The sequence below is a fragment of the Amaranthus tricolor genome, chromosome 7, assembly GCF_026212465.1.
Source record: "Amaranthus tricolor cultivar Red isolate AtriRed21 chromosome 7, ASM2621246v1, whole genome shotgun sequence".
Classification (NCBI taxonomy): Eukaryota; Viridiplantae; Streptophyta; class Magnoliopsida; order Caryophyllales; family Amaranthaceae; genus Amaranthus; species Amaranthus tricolor.
Genome location: NC_080053.1, coordinates 25301193 through 25326511, shown reverse-complemented (window position 1 = coordinate 25326511; position 25319 = coordinate 25301193). Strand labels below are relative to the sequence as shown.

Sequence of the window (25319 nt, the reverse complement as noted above, 5' to 3'; positions counted from 1 at the left end):
TATTTCAAAAATTAAAATTACTTTACTTGTATTAAATTATAAAATTAAAATTATTTTACTTGTATTAAATTATAAAATTAAAATTATTTTACTTGTATTATACTATTATAAACTGTGTCAAAACTTTAGGTGATGGGATAGTCGTAACTTCCATATGATCAATTATATCTCATAATAAAAAAGGTGTTTAGGTATATTAAATGAGTTGAAAATTATCATAACTTAAATTTCTTTGTGTGATACTCACAGATAAACTGAAATTATTTTGTTAAATCTACCTATGATTTCTTCAGCATAATAAATTAGGAAGTTAAATGAAATAAACCAAATGTAAAACGAATATGAAAACAAAACTTCCATGTTAAAATATATTTAACAATTAATAACAGTGTTCAAGAAGCTTCAATGGCTACAATTGTGTTTCTTGAACAATAGGAATAAGAGAGATTAGGCTAAAAATTAGGTTGCGATTATTTCTTGAAAATGCCTTTTAAAGGGTGTATTATTCATCATTAATCAATAGTTCGTATTATTGTAGGGGAAAAGATAAAAGGTTGAATTATTCATGGTAGTTTTTCCTTTTGTATTTTATTCTTAATCTACTTCATAAGTTAAATTAAATTCAATTAAGATCATACTTCATTCATCTCAATGTTAATATCAACTTTTTCATAAATTTTAATTATGTACAAATATAGAATTAAGGTTTAAATTATTATCTCGACAAGTATAAAAAATTAAATGAAATTACTAAAAATAAGGGGGAGAAATAAATAAGCATTGAATTCATCCAATCTGCAACACTTTATTTGCTCAAGCTTTTATACTCACTTTCAGACTTTTAGTTTACATAATCGGAGAAAAAAAGGAGAAAAGAACCGCCTGTATGCAATTGTCATTCTCATAGTGAGGGAGGAAGTACAGTCTACAAATCTAATAACTACTCTCAAGTATACATATCACTGATGAAAAAAACTATAAATGAACGGTAAATTGATGTTTGATGATGTCACTACCTACTGGAAAAGTCGAAAAACAAAAACCGGACCATGTAGGTCAATGAAGTTGCGTTTAGACTCCAATGGCGGTATATGAATACATTCTCTAGGTTCCTCGCTAACACCGGTCTGTGTCGCGTAGTCCAGAGCCATTTCATAGTCCACCTGCAAAAATGCATTATGCAAAAGAAACATCAAACTATGCTATAGAATCAAAATTTCGGATAATGTAAACAGATACTTTTACTGCTCAAAAATGTAAGACGAAAAAAAATAATGCAGATTATCACATTGTAGACTCCAAACATAATGAAATTTATCGTTCCCATATTTCTTGCATCTTTACGTAATCAAAAATTCTTGTATGAGATGGTCTCACCGTGAGATATACCCCATATATGGGCTCTTTATACTAAGTTCATCTTCCCGAAAGATGCTCTCTCACAAGATTCGCTCTTATGTGATTTGCATGTATAAAATTTTTATTGTCAACACACTTGTTCAAAAAAAAGGGAATAACATCCATAAGTCCATAACATTGTTTCTACATACAGATTTGAGGATATCCAGATTCTTATTTGATGCAGAAATATGGCTATAGAGCTGGCCACATGATTCCATAAACTTCTCGCAAATTGCGAATCGGGAAAAGCTAATTATGGTTGGTTTTTGACAGTCATTTTTAGCGAATCACGAATTCAATAAGCGAATAAGCTGTCGAATGATGCTACACTGCAATAGTATCAAGAAACAATGTTGAAGCAAGACCAAAACCCTAGTTTTCCATGGGCCCGAAATAGAGATTGATGATAACTTCACCTGTTCAACGTGTCTGGCGAGCTTCTCTTTTAGTGTTTCTGTTGTCAAAGCACGTGTGGACACCTTACTCAATATTTCTGCATCCTCGCCTTCGTATTTTCTCTTCTTTGATGTATGCAATTGTGCCGCCTCTTTGAGCACATCATAGATAGCATTTGCAGCATCAGGAATGTATCTAGCATTTGCAAGCACATTGCGAGTGAGCACTTAACAGGCATACCAATAGAAAGTAGAAGTAAACTACAAGGTAAGACAAGTCTATTAACTTGCTCATATTTCGTTTTCTTTCCTGCTGTTCCCTAGCCTGTATTCTCTTCACGATTTTGGACTTCAATTGGATACAACATTGCTGAATAGCAGACTGCAAAGATGCCATTGAATGAGATCTAGTGTTCAACATAAAATTTTAACTTCACAAAGAAAGTACACCTAAAAAGAATAGATACCTCACCTTCACTGCAGAAGCTATTTCACTAATGTCATCACCGATGTATTCTTTTCCAGTCCCTTTAAAGGGGATTTTAGTGCTGACAATGCTCACAAACACTCCGATTTTATCCTGAGTCTGATTGATCTTATAATTGTTCCAACTGTCAAATAATCTCAGTGAGAATATTGTCTACCATAGCAAATGTTTGGCCGAGTTTCTAAAAAATAACTTTTGTATCATAAAAGAAGTTCCGCAGAAACTTTCTGGAGAAACACAATGATATACAAAAGTGCTTGACCACAAGATTGGAGAATGAAATCTAAGAAACAATAAAAAAATCCAACCTTATAAGAGCAAGTTCAAAAGATTTTTAAAACAACATTTAACACAACCTCACTACATCCATTAACAAAGCAATGGTAAGTTGCAACAATTCAAAGGACTCTTTTAAACAAAATGATATAACATTCATCTCATATTGCCCAATGGAAGGACGAAACAAAACTTTATTGAAAATAATATCAAAAATTTTGGTGGTGAAAGGTGGAAACTTGTTTCACAGAAAAGCTATTAACCTTCATTTGTCCGAAGTCCAAACAGTTACGGAGTACGTTTAAAAATGTGTGATGTGTTTTTCTCAAGAGATGACAGAAATTTAGACACATGGAAGATGGGAGGGAGTAGGGATTTAGATGGAACAAGGGTATTCGTCAAGGGTATAATTTCTTATAACTAAAACTTCATTAAAGGCAAGAGCTAGCGCCCAGATAAAACAATTTGAGAAGCTCTAAATTGGAGCATCTGCTTCGCCAATAGAAGCATATTTCTGAAAAATATGGTATTTATCCTAGTTTCTGCTGTTGGGTCTTAGAAACTCTCCTAAAGCTTGGCTTAACACCCCCAAAATTTCAGGCACGGCAAAAGCAATGAAAAAATAAGCATTTACCTTATCCTCTTCAAAGCTGTCCTTGTGACAACATCGGCACCTTGCTCAAAAAGAAGGGGAATGCGATTAGCAAACCGGAAAATGTTTAAACCCTATAATAAAGCAAGAATTAGAGATTCATAAGACTAAGGAAGCAAATACCAAGCATCAATCCATCCAATACTAAAAGTGGCAGTAAATATTACATTAAATGCAACAAGCCTAATATTTAAGGCATTTGTGAAATTCTATCAATCAAAAACAAATTTGACACAAAAACGATTCTTTTTCACCATATAAAATCACTATGATGAAAATACGAAACCCAAAGCAGAACCTTGCACATTGCACTCTATTCTGGTCTATCCAAAAACTAAATCAACAGTATTCCTTCTCGATACCCAGTAGTTTCCAGTTTACATCACTTCTCAACCAGTCAACTTCACTGAAAAAACTAGCAAAACAGATGCAGCAAATTACTTGTTTCACATCTTTGCCACCAATACTGACTCCAGCCTCAACAAGAAAAGGGTGGCCTTCAAATACTTGAGCACTGCATCGAATCACATTAACTGTTTTATATTTTCACAAAGAAGTTGATATTATTCAGAAATACAGATTGACGATAGTTAATCCTAATACACATTGAAAGGAGAAAATTTTAAGGTTCATACAAACCTGCCTGAGTAAGTAGCAACCATGTCCGGATGCAACTCTTTTATAATTCCTAAACGAAGATTGTACTCCCCAGCAGGGCTGAGACACTGAAGATAGTTTCGAGGTACATTAAAAAATGTAAAGATAACACAAAATTACGAACATTTAGTAATGTCCAAGAGGCTTACATCACCACTCGGATCACCAAATTTAGCCTGCCGAAACAACTGGTGTATACGAACTATTTGTTGTGAGGTCAGTGATTTTACAGCCATTTTGGGGCTGAATTCTGGACCCATTTCACCTGCAAATTGAATGCATCATCAATCATCATATTAGATAACTCTGAGCATCTGTGACGCCAATGGAAAAGCGCATATAAAGGCCACCTGCGATAAGCGAATAAACAATGCACTGGAACTTCTGCATGAAACTCAACTTTGGGCATCAAAATCTACTAACCTCTAAAATATGACACTTACCAATCAAACGCTCAGCGTGAGGCTTTCCTATATTGACAAACTCATGTTGAAGAAATTGTAACAGATTCTGCTTTGATGTTTCTCCAATAAGCCGCTTAATGAGTAACAGATCGACAGCAGATGGATGGTATTTTGTTTCCGTTGGTACTGGGGGCATTATGTCTGTTCTTCGTGCAAATTGTACAGTCACATTTTTACTGCAAAAAAAATAAAGATAGATTCTGGAAAATGACAAAATACTCATCAAGAGTTTGATTAGGTTGTCCTTGGGGAACAGCCTGAGTTCTGTTGTGTAATTGACACTGCCACAACAATAAAGAGAGAGATGAAGACTAAAAAAGTATGAACAGATGACATACTCGGATGCTTCTGAGACAAATCTGAATAGAAATTGAGCATAAGGTGTGATGACAGCCATTTGACGCATGTAATGCAATATCTTAGACTGCATAAGCAACATGTTACAAATAATTACAAAATACGAGAATGGTATTATTGAAGAATAAGAAGTTAAAGAAGACAAAGCCATGACTTAATTAAGACTAAAAGACACCAGTGACATATACCCGGTAGGTAGTCCAGTTTCCCTCAATGACAACTTGAATTTCAGCTCCATGCCAACGTCCCTTATTTTCACGTTTTTCATGTAAATGAATATGTGGTATATTCCTAGATGAAAATCATCACACAAAGGATCAAAGATACGTCACATAGGAGTGTTGACACTAATCGATCAGTATTCAGTATCGTTACGAAAAAACATAATCATAAAAACACAAGGAAAAACCAACGATTTTATGCAATTTCTATCTTACCGATGAATATCAATATCCAGCCTGCAAAATGTTTGATAATTTTGACCTTTCATCGCTGATGAGATCTCTATAGGTAATCCAGTACTCATCTTGGACCAAATCAATGCCTACAAGAGTTTGATATGTTTCACATAAACCTACAGCTTAAATGTGTAAAGCTTGACTTAACGAGTTACAAAACACCTCATACCTGAAGACATAACTTAAATGTTGCTACGTAAAGGAACAAAAACAAACAACAGCAGAGTTGAAGTTTCTGCCAGTGCAAATATCAAAAGCATACACTCACCATCTTAGCCCCCAATCCAAATTTCCCACGTGTTTGTCTCAGCCCATATTTTGTTCCAGATAGAACTGCGTACAAATCAAAAAATAATCATCATTAACAAAAAGCTGGGAAATAAAGTGGATTTATACAAGAATAAGCATAACACCTCTCCCAAACATATTAGGTATGTCATCATGTGGCATTCCTTTTCCATTATCCTGCAATGGGAGGGAAGCTCATCAGCTAGGAAATTTTTAAGAAAAAAATCAGCACAGCTCTTGCAATGAGCATATAACCAGGGAAAAAAGATTTACACACGAAGCACCTTACAAATCACCCTGAAAAAGGTGGCTTCACCTCGACCTTTCCCAACTTTAGCAGCAGATTCTTTAACTTTTTTCCCTAACGCAACACTTTTTGCTAGCATTTCCTGTTCACGAGCTTCCTTTGCCAGACGTTTCTGAGTAAACAACCAACGATACAGGAACAGAAATTTAACATAATAATCCGCGTAATCATTATATAAAACAGAGTTAAAGTCTGAGGTATCGTTTACATATATACACAAAAAACTACTTCAAAAACTAGGATCTTTCTCAGTCATAACTTACTCAGGAACAAGTAATCCCAAACCTTAATTTACAAAGAAAACTCAAGAATGAGCCATAAGTTCGAATAGCCATAAAATGGACATTTCAAGAAACATGCTTTAACCTTGAATGATGTAGGCATGCTTAAACTAACATTTGAATCGTTCGAGAAAACACTAGAAGCTCACACACCTCACGGGCTTTTTCAGTTTCATAATCATCATAGAGCTCTTCATCAACTCGCTCGCGATCAACGAGACCAATCATCGAGTTAAACTTACTTCTCCCTATCTCTTCACTGCATTGACATAAGTAAAGTACAAAATTAGATGCTAAAAAACTCCAGTAAATACATCAGTATAATAAACAGGTTAAATTATGTCATCAATACATTCCCAACATAATCACAAACTGAAATAACTTACATTGTAATCTCCACAACAGGAAGTTCAGATATAGACTCTGAAGAATCAAGGGCATTTTCAACCAACTCTCTCACGGTAGTATATAAGCACTTGCCAGGCTATAAGAGAGATATAATATATCAACTCTTCCAATAGATATTTCCAAAATGAACACAAAAAAAAAAAAATGTTCGTGAACAATTACTTGCAACTTGCAAGTACTGACTTATAATTAATATTAGCAATGAAAATAAGCAATTTTAATCAAGTTAAAGAGAACAGTACTTTTAAGTTGAAGAGAATAGACCCTTATATAACGAAAGACCTATGATAGCACACACTAATACTTCTCATCACATTAGATTGAGCTCAACTTCACCTTAAATTTTGGCAAGACCATCCAAATCATTTAACTAAAACTAATCATCATACTTATATGATCAAACTAGGAGCATTCATATATTCACCGGGTATGATGATGATGATGTAAAACAAAGAGAATCAAATTTACTGTTGATCAAGAGTAGCAGCATAATTCTATTTCCTTTTGTTATGGTGAACAATACACAATTTGCGTCATAACACATCTATGAAATAAAGTCATTTCCATGGTCCAAACAAATTACTTTAGTTTAGAAAAAAAAAACCTAGTTAGTTCACTATAAGAATACTATTTCCTGCAAAATTTGTTAAATAGTCTAGATGTTTGAAATAACTTAAGCACATATCAAATCGTCATGATTTTTTCTTTAAAATTCAAAAAGTTTCACATCAACTCAAAAAATTCAAAGATCACAAATTGAGCTAGAACTTACATTGTCAAATCCAGCAATATTCTTGTTCTCCGCAAAGAATTCCGCAGGTGACTCTACCAATCCAAAATATCAAATTCATCAAGCACAACCCTAAATCACATGAAAACAAATTTGAACCATGAAAAAGGAGGGAATTCTAACTTACTCTGCTTGAGAACACTTGCTTTTGCTTTACTTGAAGTTTTGGATTTCCCTTTTTTCGATACATTTGGAGTATCACTACTATCGTCAGTTTCCATTGAATCGAAGTTTAGTTGATAATTTTCAGGGTTTTGGTAAACCCAATTTTTTTCAGATTTGTCGGAAATTAGGGTTTTAGAAGGATGAAGTAATAGAAATGATTCAGTGTGGACAAGTATACGCGAATATGGTTGTGGATGACTATCTCCCGCCAAATGTTTCGAGATTTTAATAATTTCCTATTGCTCATAAATAAATTTAATTTAATTGTTTAAAAGAAAAACAAATCTAATAGTTCAGATTGTATGTAAATGTCCATATATTATGAAAAGATAAATATTTTTGGTTTTAATCAATTAATATTCATTCAAATCAAGAACTTAGAGCTCAATTAAGGGCTAAGTGTATTTCAAAATGGATCTCAATTAATCGAAATCAAGTATAAGTATAACTCAATTAAAAATATATTTGTATTTAGATGTTAAATTAGATTGTCAAAATATTACATTCTAAATTAACGTGATTTTTTGTTAGAATACGTAGTAAAAGTAGAAACTCTAGCCGCCTCCCTCTCTTTTTCTCTCTTCTCTCACTAAAAAAACTCTAATTTCTATAGTTAGTTTGGGGCTATATCAACCTTTTAGTTGATGAAAGTCGTTAATTTCTCTGTTTTAAATTTTTTGAATATGATTAGAATAAATATTTGTTCTCTCCCTATAAGAGAGTTGTTCTATCCATTTATTGGGTTGATTTTACCCATATAATGGATTTTGATCTCTCTCCTCGTGAGAGTTTGAGGCTATAAATTTTGCTCTCTAGTTGATTTGTTGATAGAGATTAATGCGATAATGCAGTAGACACCAAAAACGCAATTACCATCAGTTACATCAAATTCAATTCTATCTCATGACAACAACAGATCAAAAGACTCTCTCATAGAATGTTGTACCAAACGGCGATGTGGAAGAGGATATTCAGAATTGTCAGATCTCATACACAAATCACAACAATTATAATTTTGTTAATTTTAAATTATATTTGGTTAAAGTTGTTATATACTTGCTAATTTTTATGTCTGATGTAGATGTCGGACGACTCTTTAATAATAAATCACGTATTATTCAATAATAATAATAATAATGTGACTTGATATTATATATCTGGAACCTGCTCGAACACCCTACACTTCTAGTCATCAAGAGAGATCATATGATAAATAACTTTGTAAGTTACTCCTTACTATTCACTCTAAGTGTCTCATTTTCTTATTTGGTTAAATCATTTAAATTGTCTTATTCTATTTTTGATATGTTAACTTAACTAATTTACGTTACTATTTTCACACCTTTACACCTACTAGCCCTACTTTATCGTTATTAAAATTTAAAAATACTAAACTTTTTTTTCACGTGTGGTTACTTTACTTAGGTAGTCGTTTTTTTTTTTGGCAATTAAGAATAATATATTAAAAAAACCCTTACAACCTAAGTTATAAAAGGAACACTTCCATGTACCATAGTCTATGGTTTCCAATCAAATAAAAAAAATCTTGATTTTTAATAAAAAAACAATATGCGAGTTAAAAAAAATAGCATTCCCCCCAATTAAAAAAAGACTCACATATAAGAGAGCATGTTGGAAAAATAACTCATATATATCATCAAGTATGGCACACAAAAATTGTACTTACCACTTTCTTTCTCATTTGTGTCCATTTTGCCTCCTCAATATTATTTGGTCTTTCCTTCAATAGCGCATCATCGATGTCTTATTGCACCAAATAATCCTCTACGGAGCTTTTCCATATAGCAAAGTTGATTTTCCCGTCAAACAATTTAATATAGAACTTTCTCTCTTCACTCATTGTGTTTTTCTTGTTCTTTTAACCCCACTTTCTCACCCCAAATAGCCTAAGAAGTACTCCCGCTCTGATACCAGTTGAAATAAAAGCCTCAAAGAGGTTTAACAATGAAAAAACAAAATGAAAAATATAAGCAAAGATGAACACAAGTGTTTTATGAGGTTTTTTTTATGAAGTTTCTTAGATATCTTCCCTCAAATGTAGTTTATTAAATTGAATTCAACAATTGCAATGTAATAAACCTCTCATTGTCTTGACTCAAGATCACAAAATACTAGAGCAAAGTAAGAACACTCACAAGTTTCTAACAATGTACTATACTACTCTCAATATGTATTTGTGGTGGTCTTTGTTCTATGAATGAGACTCCCGTTTATAGTGAAAAGTGAGTATCATTCGTAGAACCTTTCAATTACTCACCATAAAGCACATTTAACATCCCAATTAACTATGACAACAAACATTACAATAAACAATAGAGTAATGCACCACATTATTGCACAATCACTACAAATTCTAACCAAAACAGAATCCAATATTGACTGCTCGACTCTCGCTCGATCGAGCGAGCCTTCAGACTAGCTACTGACTTATTCTGACCATTCTGCTCGACCCACTCACTCCTCGCTTGACCCGGCTATGAACAGCTCGACCGGTAGAGCGAGCTTCAACACTGCTCTCCACTTGTTGCCTCGATCAAGCAACCCTCATCTATCGTTCCAAACTTCAAACCGGTCACATACGACACATCTTTATCGACCCTCTCCAAAGTACAAGACAATGCATGTTCGATTAAATGTTCAAAATTAACGTCATTCATATGAATATTGACACTTGTTTTAACAGATACAAAAGGCTTATTAATTAAGTTGATTTTGGTACACATTGGCTTATAATAAGAGTGATTAACAGCCAAAAGAGCAGTAAGAAATCAGATTATATGGTCTGTTTTTTACAGAGATTTTTGAACCACAAAGCAGAGCTTTTAGGGTATCTTTGCAACCCATTACGAAAATTGACAAAGTGTAGCCCGTATCTGATTGTGTAACCTAAACCCCATTCGAAGTTATCCAGCAATGACCATGCAAAGTATCCCCTTACATCAACACCACTTCTGCAAGAAAAAAGTTTTACTATAATAAAAAAAATACATTTTGATGATTAATCAATAGAAAAAATAACGAAGTTATACTATTCATTACGCTAAAAATGTATATTTAGCTATATCTAAAGTTGTTTCTTTAAACCGTTATAAAACCTATTATTTATAGTTGTGGTAACCGCTGTAGTAAAAGATTTATATTTAGTTAATATTAGATGACTTAAACTTTAACTTATTACGTATATAAAAAGTGACATGACTTACACACTAGAAGAGTTGGCTACATATAAATTCGATGAGAGTTACTCCTAAAACCAATTAGCATAGAAGGAGTAACCCATCAAACTTGAATATATAAAGTCAATTTTATCTCTCTAATTTGTTGATATGAGATCACATCCACATTATTTTTTTTAAAAAAAAAAACGAGATTGAAAAATAACAAGATTTAAGGATAGACATTGATCAAAACTAGTCATAAGGAACTTACAAAATAGTTTCTCTTAGGAAATGCAAATGATGGTGATGGTAGTTTATCCTTATTGTGTCATCTAGGGCCTCTTTGAGTGATAATGAGGCATTATTTTGTTCACCAATACCTGTACACAAATTAAAATTACAAAAAAAAAAATTATAATAAAAATATATATTTTTGAATATAACTTGTCTATTTTAAGAATTTAAACATAATTAAGAAAATTCAAGTACCATTTTCGGTAATATATATCACTTGTTTTTTGTACTTTTTATTCATGTAAAGCAAAAGGTCCCTTATTCCTCTGGGATAAATGTTAAATCCATCAGAAGCAACCTGAAATTGAACTTATTAATGCAATAAAAACAAGAAATATATATAATTAAAGATAATTGTTATCAGTTATTCTCACTTTGTCACCGATGGGAATTCCATGACGTTCATCTGCAACAATGATAATTGATAAATAGTTATTAGTATTGTGCAACAATCTATGTATATTTTCTAGTCTTGACAAGTACTCCGACAGTCACTATGAGAATACGCACAGTACTTTGTAGGTGAAATTAATGGAAAAGAAAAATTGTATTGAAGAATTAGACAAAAAAATTAAAAGGATGATAGAAAAGAATTGTTAAGATGGAGAAAAATAATAAGTTTGTAAATGAGATTAAAAGAAGAGAGTGAGACTATTATCAAAAAGGAAAGAGCGTATAAAATGAGTGACACAAATTAATATGAAAAGTGGTGCAAATTGAGAGAAACAGAGGAAGAAGTATACAACTTACACTGCCTATCCGTTTATGATCTTACTTGTTAGTTGATTTTTGACTTTTATCTTATGAATTGATCAAACAATCAAAAGATTTGTTTAAGAAACAGTTTTTAAGCTAACTCTAAAAAGCTTTTTAAATTAAGTTATTTCACTTATTTGCTAGCTTTTTCAAATAAACAATTAACAGTTATCTCAATCTACTACTGAATTATATATATTGGTATCGCTAGATTAACAACCAATAAAAACAAAAAATACTAAAGATTAGTCAAACAAGTCAATTAAACTTACCAAACAACTAATTACCAAATAACCCCGTCATCAGATTTGGGAATGGAGAAAAGGATAGATAACATCAAATATGAAATTGTTGAAATGCTTACTTGTATAGGTACCATGCCAATCGGAAAGGTAACTAAATCTTGAGCCATTGGTTGATGATGGAACATTAGCCACATATGACGCTGTGTAATAATTAAGTCCTAGAAAATCATATGAACCTTTTATCATCATTGATTGCTCCTTTGTGAACTTTGGCAATCTATCCTTGACTAAATAACTCATGCTTTGTGGATATTTTCCTCTTGTCAAAGGGTCCATGAACCTATCATAATACAAATTACAAACTTAATCAATCAAGCAATTGATAAGATATTATTTGACATTTTTGTGTATGGGATTGGGTTGTAATGTCTTACCAGTGTTTAAGCTATTAAATGGCTTCCACTTATTATGAGGATTGAGAGATTAATTATAATATACCTAACAACAAGATTGTTTTTTTATTGACCCTTAATAGCAAATGTTATGTGCAATTTCACATAAATGAAAGATGCAAATAATTTAATGAAACATTTTACTTTATTAATTTTTTATCTGAAATCAAATAACTATAAATTTTTAACCCATCAACATAAATGACATTAGTGTTTAAAATATCGTGAATTGATAATTATGTGTAATAGTTATTCACATGATATTGAACATAATCATTAAGGATACATAATGCATTGACACTGAGCTTTACCAAGCCCACTAAAGAAAGTCTTAAAATAAAATCAATTATTCTTATAAAAGACCGTTTTTAAATGACATGACTTTAAAACAATAAATTTATATTCTTTTAATATGTATTAGTTCAGCTATAATCAATATATAAGATACCTCTTATAATGAAACCGCTTGATATAATAATTTTGAAATAAGAGTGATTAGCAAGAATTAAATAAAGTACCATCCAATTGTGAAATCAAGTGCTCGTTGAGTAGCGTCGCGATCCTGCTTAGAATTCGATAAAGGCACGTACCAATTTGTTGCCAACACTATCCCAATTTTACCCTTTTGAGATGCCTGAATTTGTTCAATAGCTTATCAAAATTAAGAATCTCCAATTTTGACATCCTTTGGCTTTAATCGTAAAGCCAAAGAAATTTCATCCTAAAGTTAATTCATGATAGGAGACGTAGCCCAATTTTTATATTAGTCAACTTCAACTTTCCACGGGTTATTCTTATAGAAGGACGATATTATTTAGTTTTCCGATGATCAAAAACAATAAGCTTTGAATTAAACTGAACGTGAATCCATTGAGGTTTCATCCTAAAATTTATAGTAGAAGCAATCTATTAATAATCAATCAATAATCAATAATTAATAATTAATAATCAATAAAATGTACTAATGAAGAAACAACTTGGAACACGTGTCACATTCTTATTAATTTTCCCGCCTTTTTTCTATTGTTGACATGAAAACTTTTGATGATTGACTTGATATTTAAAGAAATAATTAACTCATTAAAAATATAATAATTTTTGATTGACTATAAATATATTTCCTTATATAAACCTATAATTTTTTTTATCCCAAATCTTAAATAAAATTAATGTTTACTTCATTTAGAAGTGACCCAACCAAAAAAAACTAAAATAAAATAATTTGATTTTCTATTTTCATATACACAATCTTAAGTCTTAAACTCAAAATTTATATTATATTTTATATTTAGTATATATTTTATTATTCTTTCAAAAATGTTTTATAATTATAGATGAAAAAATCTACAAATTAGATTAAAATATAATATATTGATGAAAAATTTAAAATATTTTAATGATGGGATCATAGAATAAAGAATAATTTTTTAAAATAAATAAAGTATTCTATTGCATGTTAAAATTATATTATTTAAAATTTAATAAAAACTATTGACGATGTTTTTTTTGACTTACTTGGGTTGATTTCATCAATATAATATAGGTTAACGATAATTAATTTGATAAAATTTAGAAAATTATTCCATGTTGTAATCCTGAATTTTCGAGTTTTCCATGTGGTAGACAAACTTTGTTTAATCCACGTGGTGACCCTAACCTTCTAATTTTTCCACGTGGTAGATCAAATGAAGTTTTTTTTTGTTAATTTTACACTATTTTTACCAATGTAATGACATTTTTAAAAAAAAAAACAAACATCGTGATCACTTTAATTAATGACGTATTTTGATACTCAATTGAAATAATTACTTAATTAACCAAAAATATAACGTTTTGTGTACCACATAGAAAAATTGAAAGCTGAAAGTCACCATGCGAATTAAAAAAACATTTGTGGAAAAGCAAAAAACTGAAGGTCACCACGTGGAATTACTCATAAAAATTTATTTATTGATGGTAATTTTTAGTCCATTTTTCGCATATATGTTTTAATGTAGTTGTATAATAAATTATTTCTTCGCTTTATCAATTATATTGTTATAACATATACAAAGATTTAATGATTAAGTTTATATTGTAAATGAATTAATTTATAAATTAATACTAATATATTCATGTAATTATATATTTATTATATCTGTATTTTACACGGGAATCTATCTAGTCAAACTAATATGTTAGTCAATTTCTCTATATTTCTTCGATTTGAGATCACATGTGTGAGTTAATTTTCAATAAAGCCTAAGATCGAAACAAGTAATAAATTGACCTGATAGTTTTGTTTATATAAGTTGGCAGCGGCTGCATGAGCAATAAGTAGGTTGTGAGCAACAATGTAAGGCTCAGTTCCAGAATCACCACCAGTGCAATTGAGATTAAGCCACTTTGAACATCGGCCCGGTGGGCCTTGTCCAACTGCATAACCTATTAAGTCGTAATAAAGTGGCTCATTTATTGTCATCCAATGCTTAACTCTATCCCCAAATTCTTTGTAACATAGCTCGGCATAGTCTCTAAAATCATTTCTGTAAATGAAAAGAAGTACGAAAATAAAAGATTTAACGAATTACATCTGTTAATATTTATGGAAAGATTTTGTACCCTTTAATCTAAAAAAATATCAAATATGAAAAAGCACTTATCTAATGAAAGACAAAAGAGTTGGTGGTGTGGAAATATATTTTTCTGATTTGTGGAATATTTTTCTGATTTGGTTACTCAAAATAGTTCAAAGTATTAAGGGAATGTCTGATTGTCCAAGCTTTGTATTACCTTAATTAGTTCATAGATTTTGTATAAATTAGGGTTGTAATTATAAAGAAAATTAATACAAAACAGTATTCCTTTAAAACCCTAAAATCAGTTTTCTTTAATTCTTCATGGTATCAGAGCTGTAAGGTTTAATCTGGGATTAACCTTTGTTCAGCATCATCCTTTACCCTTAAAAACTTACCTGTAACAATGGCGGAAACAAACCCAAACCAAATCATAACAATGGAACAGATGGAACACATGTTCAGACTGTTTCAACAGATGCAAAAACCAAACACAACCCTTAAAACTATTTCTCCAGATTTGAAATTAGCCGAAAAATTAAACTACCAAAATTACACAACATGGTGTAAAATGATGCAGATAGCATTAGAAAGCAGGGGTCGTCTCAGCCATATCATTGACGACCCTCCCAACACTTCAGATCCTAATTACACAAACTGGAAGCAAAAGGACTCAATAGTCCTATCATGGATAATCTCAAACATAGACACTGAACTAATAAATCAATTCCTAGATTATACGATTGCAAAAGACCTATGGAAGGGGATCGAGGTCTTACTGTGCAGTGGAAGGGATGAACTTCAGATATTTGATCTGAGTTCACAAGCAAATAATATCAAACAAAACCAAGATCCATTAGAGATTTATTATGGGAAGCTGACCACAATATGGAAGGAGATAGATCGAAGACAACCAAATCCGATGATACACGCTGAAGACATTACCATTTTTAACACATTCATCCAGAAACAACGGCTCTTCCAATTCTTGGCCGGAATTAATGAAACTTTTGACAAAGAAAAAAGGGACTTACTGAATCTTGACCCACTCCCAACAGTAGACATGGCTTATGCTGCAATCAGGCGCGAAATTTCACGGCGTGGTATTATGATTCACGCTTCATCATCGGGAAAAAATCCCTCAGAAATTGGGAGTGGGTTGGCCGTCAAACATCACCGGTAAAACGTTTCATTCCGGCGTGACATGGAGGACAAGGCTTACCTGAAGTGTAGTTATTGTGGAGGAAGTAGACATACAAAGGAAGGGTGTTTTAAGTTAATCGGCTACCCGGAGTGGTGGGAGGAGCACCGGCAATGGAAAACCGCCACCAAGGCTCAGTCAAAACAAACCGGCGGTAAGGCTAACATGGTTACTGGTGCCCTCCACATCACGGACATGGTCACTGATGAACCAACCCACAACAAAGAAGTCACCCATGGCAACACAGGTGAACAGAAAAAGGGAAAGGGAGAAGACGGACCAGAGGAAAGAGAAATGGAGAAAGATCTGGAAATAAACCGGCACACAAAACTCCCCCCCTCTCACTCTTTTATACCCAACACCACAAACCCTAAGCCCAGAAACCACCCGCGGCCCAATTTAAAACCCATTTCCCAAATACCCAAAAACATTCTCAACCCTCAAAAACATGGTCTCCTTTGTAAACCTTGTTATTCTTCCAAATGGATATTTGATTGCGGGGCTACCGACACTATGACTTTTGATCCTAATGACCTCTTATCCACAAATAAAAAAACCCGCACCTATATTCAGACCGCTAATGGGGAGTGTGTGAGTGTTGATCAATCTGGACCCGTTACAATTTCTCCCTCTCTCAAAATTAACAATTGTCTTTTAATTCCCAGCTTATCTCATAATTAATTATCTATTAGTCAGTTGACTCGGGAGTTAAATTGTACTGTACTTATGTCTTCATCTGGTTGTATTGTGCAGGATGCTCAGACAGGAACGATTATTGGTCATGGTACTGAAAGAGATGGTTTATACTATGTGGACGAAGCGATTCAAACGGGTCACACGTTGCTTGCTCGTGGGTTCCCTGATCATCAATTATGGACTTGGCATCGACGTCTTGGACATCCATCCTTAGGTATCTAAAACGTCTTTTTCCATCATTAGCTAAAAGTACTGTGGATTTGGACTGTGAAGCTTGTGTTCTTGCAAAAAGTCATAAGCATTCTTATTCTCCTAGTTTTAATCATAGCAGTGAACCTTTTGTTTTGATACATTCTGACGTTTGGGGTCCTGCACCTGAGTTTAGAAAACATAGCTATTCATATTTTGTTTCTTTTATCGATGATTGTACTAGAATGTATTGGATATATTTTTTGAAAAACAAATCTGAAGTTTTTGATGTCTTTGTTAAGTTCTATAATTTGATTGTCACACAATTTCATGCTAAGCCTAAAATTCTTCGATCAGACAATGGGGGGGAATATATGAATAAACAAATGGAAAATTTCTTTACCACCCATGGTCTTATTCATCAAACCTCTTGCCCTCACACACCCCAACAGAACGGCATAGCAGAAAGAAAGAACCATACTCTACTTGAAATAGGTCGAGCCCTTATGTTTGAAGCCCATGTCCCACCTTATTTTTGGTCTGAAGCTATTGCTTCTGCTACTTATCTCACCAACCGACTACCCTCAAAAATTCTTCAGTTCAGAACCCCTCTAGAAGTCCTTAGTACCCATACTACTATCCCATCTTTTCACTCCTTACCTCCTCGCATATTTGGGTGTGTTGTGTATGTTCATTTGCCCAAACCTGCTCGAACCAAGCTTGAACCCCGGGCTGTAAAGTGTATATTTGTGGGCTATGGTACAAATCAAAAGGGATACCGCTGCTTTGATCCAACACAGAACAAGATGTATACTACAATGGATTGTGATTTCTTTGAACATTCCTATTTTTACTCCCAGCCTCGTCCTCAGGGGGAGACTGTCTGTGATAACTTGAGCTGGCTAACATATTCTGTAATTGATGATCTGAACCCGAAAGAGCAAGTAGGTAATCCCACAGACATTGCTACGGAAAACATAGTATTACTTTCTCCTCAGACTTTCCCTACCTTGTCTGAGGCATCCAATGATTAAGAAGTTGCCTGTGAGTCTCAAGAGGTATTAACTGAATCTGAACCCCAAATAAATGATGATATATCTGGTATTGTTAACTCACCCTGCAGATATGAATTACCCCCAAGGAGCAAGAGAGGTGTTCCTCCAAGGAGGTATGATCCAGAGTTTGAATCACAAAGATCTCGGTATCCTATTAACCGGGAAAGTAGTAACTTGGCACAAACAGCTGTGGCATTTCAAACCAGCCTATACTCAAAAGCCCTGCCCAAGAATACTGAAGAAGCTCTCCAAGATTCGAGGTGGAAAAAGGCAATGATAGATGAGATCTCGGCTTTAAAGAAAAATAGCACATGGGACAAGTGCATGATACCTAGAGGAAAGAAACCAGTAGGCTGCAAATGAGTTTTCACAATAAAGTATCATGCAGATGGAATTATTGAGAGATACAAAGCTCGGCTTGTAGCAAAGGGATATACACAAACTTATGGCATTGATTACTCTGAAACCTTCTCCCCAGTTGCTAAGATAGACACCATCAGGGTCATATTCTCCATAGCTGCTAATAAAGATTGGCCCCTCTATCAGTTTGATGTAAAGAATGCTTTTCTACATGGGGAGATTGAAGAAGAAGTGTATATGCATGCTCCACCAGGCTTTACAGATGAATTTGCCCCGGGGGAAGGATGTAAACTTAAAAGGGCATTGTATGGCTTGAAACAGTCTCCAAGAGCTTGGTTTGGCAGGTTTACCGCAGCAATGAAGAAATTTGGGTATGAACAAAGCCATTCCGACCATACCCTATTCCTAAAGAAAGAAGGTGGGCAGATCACATGTCTTATAATTTATGTAGATGATATAATTATAACGGGGAACAATGAAAGGGAGATAAAAGAGCTTAAGAAGAGGCTTTTCATGGAGTTCGAGATGAAGGACTTGGGAAACTTAAAGTACTTCCTTGGTATAGAAGTTTTCCGATCCAAGAAGGGAATTTTCATTAATCAAAAGAAATACATCTTAGATTTATTAGCAGAAGTAGGGATGATTGACTGCAAACCAGCAGAAACACCAATCGCTGCTAATCATAAACTCCAGACGACTCCTGGAGGAGAACCAGCTGACAGGGAGAAGTATCAGAAACTGGTGGGAAAATTGATCTATCTATCTCACACTAGACCAGACATATCATATGCTGTTGGAGTCGTAAGTCGATTCATGCATTCACCACAAACCCCACACATGGAAGCAGTAATGAGAATCTTGAGATACTTGAAAGGCACGAGTGATAGAGGAGTCTTCTTTGAAAAAAACCATCATCTTGATCTCGTAGCTTACACAGATGCTGACTGGGCAGGCGATCGAGACAGCAGGAAATCTACATCTGGATACTTTACCCTTGTAGGGGGTAACTTGGTTACTTGGAGAAGTAAGAAACAGAAGGTAGTCGCATTGTCAAGTGCAGAAGCTGAATTCAAAGGGGTAGCAAAAGGAATAACAGAGATCTTATGGCTAAGAAAGCTCTTATACGAACTCAACTTTCCGCCAACAGGAGCTTGCAAGTTATTCTGTGACAATAAAGCAGCTATTGATATCTCAGAAAACCCGGTCCAATACGATCGAACAAAGCATGTGGAGGTTGATAGGCACTTCATAAAGGAAAAATTGGAGAAGGAAATCATCAGCATTCCACACGTAAAGTCAGAAGATTAGTTAGCTGACATTCTCACAAAGGCTGTTTCAGTTGAAGTCTTCGAAACTACTTTATCCAAGTTAGGCATTGGGAATCCCATAACCTAACTTGAGGGGGAGTGTGGGAATATATTTTTCTGATTTGTGGAATATTTTTCTGATTTGGTTACTCAAAATAGTTCAAAGTATTAAGGGAATGTCTGATTGTCCAAGCTTTGTATTACCTTAATTAGTTCATAGATTTTGTATAAATTAGGGTTGTAATAATAAAGAAAATTAATACAAAACAGTATTCCTTTAAAACCCTAAAATCAGTTTTCTTTAATTCTTCAGGTGGTAATAAGTATTAGAGTATATAATATATTTATGGGCTTCAATCATTAACTTAAGTTTTAGGTTGAGTTTATTGGGATGGTTTATCCCACATCGACAAACTAAAGATAGTGTGCACACTTTATAAATTATTGGAGCCCTTTTTCCCATTGCCATATGATTTTGGGATCTTCTTGGCTTATGAAATGTGTGCACCTCGTGTTTTCCCGTTAATATGCTGGCATTCATGGGCTCGAAATCTAGTATATGTGCGTGACATGAGAATGACAAATTAAAAAATTCCCATCAAGATGATCGATAACAATTTTGGGACAAGTGGGTATGTTAACGTATGCTATAAAATTTGTTTCTAGGAATTAGGAGCGATTGTATTATTTGTATCAAATGTTTATTTTTATTTATTCTATTTAATTTGCTTTATTTTTCATTTTAGTTCATTATAATAAATTAGTCACATTTTTATTTTTGATATGACTCCACTACTTATATGCCGCCAACGTAGAAGTAAATTGTTCTTCAATCTTTTTGTATTTTTATACTTTATAATATGACTAAAAAATTTAAGCACATAATTGAAAATCATTATATAATGACAATATACTCTTAGCTAATAATCAAAGTCAAAGAGTGTAGCTTACATTATACTTGTACTTAAGAAACCTCCATAATCATCTTCTAAAGCTTGAGGAAGATCGCCATGTAAAAGAGTCACAAAAGGCTTTATTCCTGCACTTACATCAATTGATGATTATAATTATACTAGTATTAAAATTAACCAACAATACAGTGGCGGATCTAATATGATGTTACTGATATCAATTAAATTCAAAATAAAATTAAATATTACAGATAAATATTTCCTAAATGAGTTAGTTAATATATTGCATTTCATACATGTGAGTATGTGACTAGGATCAAAATCCAATAAATTATTTATTTAAATTGACATTATTTATTTATTTTTTTGGATCCACTACTGCAATAATAATGTATACAAATTGAAAAAAGTGTGTATTATACGTACCAAATTTAAGTAGCTCATTAATGACGTTATTGTAGTATCTAATTCCATTCCCATTGACACCTCCACTAAGCTTACCTTCTGAAAGATATGAAGTATGTAATTATTTTGGTGTGACCACAAATTCAACAAGGATAAAGTTATACAAGTTGGGAATAATAATACTAATCTGTTCCATTGAAATTACAATATTATATAGATTTATTATTTATGTGAGAATTATATATTATTTATGTGAGAATTTTTAAGAAAAAATGTTGTAATTTTAGTGGGGCAAAAGGGTAATTATAATGCAAGTATCCTAAAGTGATGGTCCAGCACCTAGTCCAAGGAAGCCATGATTTCCTACTTGAATTGGAAAGATTCTATATATAATGCTCTAATAGAAAATCTTCATTACAATAATTTTTATCAAAAAATGATAATATTAATGTTGCATAGGGTGCTTGATTGATTCTCCCTATACTTCCCATATCCTTCAATTTGCTAAAATATGAAGTATTTTAAAGCTCTTATATGGAATTGCATAGTGTAGTAATTGTCAAGAAACCAACTCGACCAAAAGCTTAAGTTGATGGTTGAGGCCCCACAATATGTTATATACTCTAATATGCCCCCTCACACAAGAGCCCTTTGGGCTAGAAGTGTGGATGCAACACAGGCCCTCCTCATAGCTGGCACTAAATATTCCACTTTAAATGAGGGGTGGTTGAGATTCGAACCCGTGACCTCTTGTCACATTGACTCTGATACCATGTCAAGGAATCAACTAAACCAAAAGCTTAAGCTGATGGTTGAGGCCCCAGGATATGTTATATACTCTAAGAGTAACTACTAAGTAGCTTATATAACTATTTAAGGCAAAGGGGTGTTTGGAGTTGAGGATAATTCTATAGTGATTGACTTTTAAAGCTAACCATCATAATAACACAATTGTTTATTAGTGTTTAGTTTAAAGTCAACCACTATAGAATTACCCAGTATTTGATAAAATAGATTTTTGAACAATTTTAGCTTTTTTGGTACATATAGATAGATGGTTGATCAAACCATCTAATGCTAATGCTTGGTAGATAAATTAGTCGAACAATTCGTCGTTGTGAATAAGTTATTTTTAAACAAATAATTTTTAGTATCATATTCAAAATCAATTAGTCAAAAATATTATGGAAAATATCATACATTAAATATACATATTAAAAGATTTATAAAGGAAAATATATAATTGTGTTTTAGACATATCAAAAAGGTACTTACTTGGTAATAACCTGGGCCATGAAATTGAAAATCTATAAGCATCTAATCCCATTTCTTTGATGAGCTTTACATCTTCCTGCAAATATAAAATGTAAAAGTTTTATAACAATCTAAATTAGTTGTAAAACAAATTGAAATGCTTGTTTGGACATTACTCAATACCTTATACCGATGATAAGAATCTTCAGCAACATCTCCATTGCTATGATCCTTAATTTTATCTGTCAATATATCAAATTTTTATCACAATCGCACTTCAATCAATCAGAAATTTTTAATCAATTAACCTAATTTACAAATTATCACAAGAAGAAACAAAAAATAATAGTAAAGTAAACAAAATCGAAAAAAGATAAATTAAAATTACAAAATTTCTACCTATCAAATTCTACCACATAAGAGTGATTTGTTAACTTCACAAATCACCGTTATTTATTAATACCTCCTTTCAATAAATAACCCCTTTGAAAGGTAGTCTAAGTAAATAACGGTAATTTTGTAATATTGACAAATTACCCTTATGTGTAATAATTTGATAGGATGGGACTTTTAGATTTTAATTTATTTTTTATTTTCTTTACTTTATTGGTATCTATTTTATCTTTTTATGGTGATTTACAAATTAGAACTATTAATTATGAATTTTTATTGTATTTATGTGTATAAGTATTAATTTTTTAGTGAGATCTGTGATTTTATCTTTTGATTATTTTCTTTTTCCGTTAAAATATTAATATTTTTTAATTTTGGTGGTGTCATGACACTTCTAACCCCTTTGTAGGTCTTCACTACTACGAATTACACAAAAACTATTTAAATTATAATAATTTTGAATGCAACACACTAACTTATCAAACTCACTAAATATTCCAATTACACATTTATCAAGTATAATTTGCACATTTATATCTATAAATACATTTTATAATAATTATAAAAAATATGTCTTATATATTAGGATGAATATAATGAATTTTTACATTAATAGATTTTAACTTTCTTAAAAGAAAAAGGAATATAAACATTATTTATTGAATTAATTGAATTTGACTAAAGAAGAGAGAAATAAAGAAGAACCTGGGAATGTATGAGCATAAGTATCCCATATGCTAGGACCTTTACCATCCTCCTTCACTGCACCTTCATACTGAAAAACAAGTTATGCAATTAGACCACCTTAGAATTTATCACTTAACACTAATAAAATTTATTTTTTATAAATTTTTGAAATTGAGGCCCTTCATAATTAGAAAAAAAAAGATTTTTTTGAACTAAAATAAAAATTCCACACAATTTTAATTTCTTAAATTTAAAATAAGTTGTTAAAAGTTCAACTTTCTTTCTAATGTTAAAATGTAAGAGAAAAGATAATGATGGATTGATGACTAATAATAAAAAGAGTAAAACTTTAAAGGGTTGAAAAATTTAAAAATAAATTGTTGATTATTTATATAAATTAAATTAGTGATAATTGATGTGTGATGTATTTGTAACATTAAATGAGGTAAGAAAAATATTTGAAAGGTAAAGAGTTAATTTGAAAAGAGATGAAAAATGAAAGAAAAAATGTAATCAATAGGTTTTGAATACCAACAACTCTATTATGATAGAATATTATTTTAATATAACTTTTTAATATGAGACCCTTTAGGTTTGGGGTCTTGTGCGGTTGAGCACCTCGCATGGCCTCAGAACTACAATTAGGCCTCAGAATGAAAAATAAAAGGAGTCCCTAAAAATTTAAAGCATAATAAATAATATAATACTATTTTTATTTTGTATTATTGATATTCTAACTATTTTTAAAAAGTCATAATAACTCATATTACATAGTATTACACCTAAATTTAATTAAAGTTAATATATTAATTTTATACATTAAAAAAATAAATTTTGGGCGTAAAAAAATTTGGAGACCTTGTTGTCCGTTTTGTCCTTACTAGTTACTAATATGATGAAGCTCTAGTTCATGTAGCCAACGTCATCTTAAATGAATAATAAGCAAAGAAGAAAGCTAATCGATACCTGGTAAGCCGAAGATGCAACCCCAAAAATGAAACCATGTGGAAAAGAAGTTCGATTTAACAAGGCTTTGTTTTGATAAATCTGTTGATCACCTAAAGCTTGTGCAATACTAAGACCCACCAGAAACCCCAAGATCATAATTATCATTCTTGGACTTTCAAATAATCTGAAGATCCTGACTCTTTTTTCCATTAATTTATTTGTTCTTCACAATGTTCTGTATTTTGAAGAGTGTATCACTATACTCTATCCAGATTTGCAGAGTACTCTGTAATGAAGTATATATATCGGCTCCTAGACTTTCTTTACTCAAGAGTCAAGCCCAAACTTTATGATAAACTTATAAGTGTTCATTTGGCTCATTGAGTTGATTTTAGGTCAGATGTTTTGGATCGATTTAAATTCAATCTTCTGCTTTTATTGGTTTTTGTATAATTTCAAATTCATTTTAAGTTTGATCAAGTTAGATTTAGTTATAAGGTCGAATAAATATTAAGTCATTAGGTTTATTTTGAAACTTCTAGTTGTATATTGCATATAGATTAAAATATATTAAAGATATTTAAATTGTGTGAACAATATTAATAGAGAGTTGAAATGTCTAAATGAGAATAGAAAATAATGGATATTTTCGTAAAAGAAAATTATTAGGATATTTAGCAAAATAGTTTATCAAACAATTTTAACTTATTTTGATATGGGTTGAATGATCAAACCATTTAATGTTAGTACTTGGTAAATTAGCTACTTAAAACAACCAATTTTTTATAAATAAGTTGTTTTTGAGCAAGTTACTCATAATAGCGGGTCAAATTTAGCCAGTCAAAGCATTCTATAAAAACCAGCTAGTCAAATCGTTCATAGTATTTATTAGCTAACAACTATCTATTAGAGTCCATAAAATATATCCTAGGGCCTCAGCCTTTAGCTTAAGTTTTTGGTTGAATTGGTTCCTTCACATGGTATCAGAGCCAACGTGACAAGAGACTACAGATTCAAATCTCAACTACTCCTAATATAAAGTGAAA

General features: G+C 32.1%; 2 protein-coding genes across 2 annotated transcripts; both read right to left on the bottom strand.

The window, feature by feature from the left end:
- Positions 1 to 788: 788 nt before the first annotated feature.
- LOC130817406 (DNA topoisomerase 6 subunit B) lies at positions 789 to 7683 on the bottom strand. Its single transcript, XM_057683094.1, has 19 exons — positions 7349 to 7683; positions 7204 to 7256; positions 6410 to 6507; positions 6177 to 6282; positions 5720 to 5854; positions 5561 to 5612; positions 5416 to 5480; positions 5127 to 5233; positions 4878 to 4980; positions 4671 to 4756; positions 4312 to 4508; positions 4018 to 4133; positions 3851 to 3936; positions 3653 to 3725; positions 3194 to 3285; positions 2269 to 2407; positions 2084 to 2178; positions 1818 to 1992; positions 789 to 1163 (listed from the first exon to the last, which is right to left on the bottom strand). Exons 1-19 carry the CDS (start codon positions 7440 to 7442, stop codon positions 1017 to 1019), a joined length of 2019 nt encoding a protein of 672 aa, XP_057539077.1. The 5' UTR covers positions 7443 to 7683; the 3' UTR covers positions 789 to 1016.
- Positions 7684 to 10031: 2348 nt separating this feature from the next.
- Positions 10032 to 24580, bottom strand: LOC130817405 (beta-glucosidase 13-like). The gene is made up of 13 exons (XM_057683093.1): positions 24292 to 24580; positions 23344 to 23413; positions 22429 to 22487; positions 22267 to 22342; positions 21013 to 21090; positions 20627 to 20714; positions 14582 to 14837; positions 12831 to 12946; positions 11980 to 12200; positions 11234 to 11265; positions 11055 to 11157; positions 10837 to 10945; positions 10032 to 10358 (listed from the first exon to the last, which is right to left on the bottom strand). Exons 1-13 carry the CDS (start codon positions 24481 to 24483, stop codon positions 10181 to 10183), a joined length of 1578 nt encoding a protein of 525 aa, XP_057539076.1. The 5' UTR covers positions 24484 to 24580; the 3' UTR covers positions 10032 to 10180.
- Positions 24581 to 25319: the final 739 nt, after the last annotated feature.

Bases quoted from the DNA above. Each gene is read 5' to 3' on its own strand.
- LOC130817406 (XM_057683094.1), bottom strand. From the start codon at position 7,442: ATGGAAACTGACGATAGTAGTGATACTCCAAATGTATCGAAAAAAGGG. The intron at 6,508-7,203 runs GTAAGTTCTAGC...TCTCTCTTATAG, and splicing joins ATATTGCTGGATTTGACAAT to CCTGGCAAGTGCTTATATAC. The intron at 4,134-4,311 runs GTAAGTGTCATA...TTCAATTTGCAG, and splicing joins TCACGCTGAGCGTTTGATTG to GTGAAATGGGTCCAGAATTC.
- LOC130817405 (XM_057683093.1), bottom strand. From the start codon at position 24,483: ATGGAAAAAAGAGTCAGGATCTTCAGATTATTTGAAAGTCCAAGAATG. The intron at 14,838-20,626 runs GTAAGCTACACT...TTTCATTTACAG, and splicing joins TTCTTAAGTACAAGTATAAT to AAATGATTTTAGAGACTATG. The intron at 12,947-14,581 runs GTCAATTTATTA...GAACAAATTCAG, and splicing joins TATATAAACAAAACTATCAG to GCATCTCAAAAGGGTAAAAT.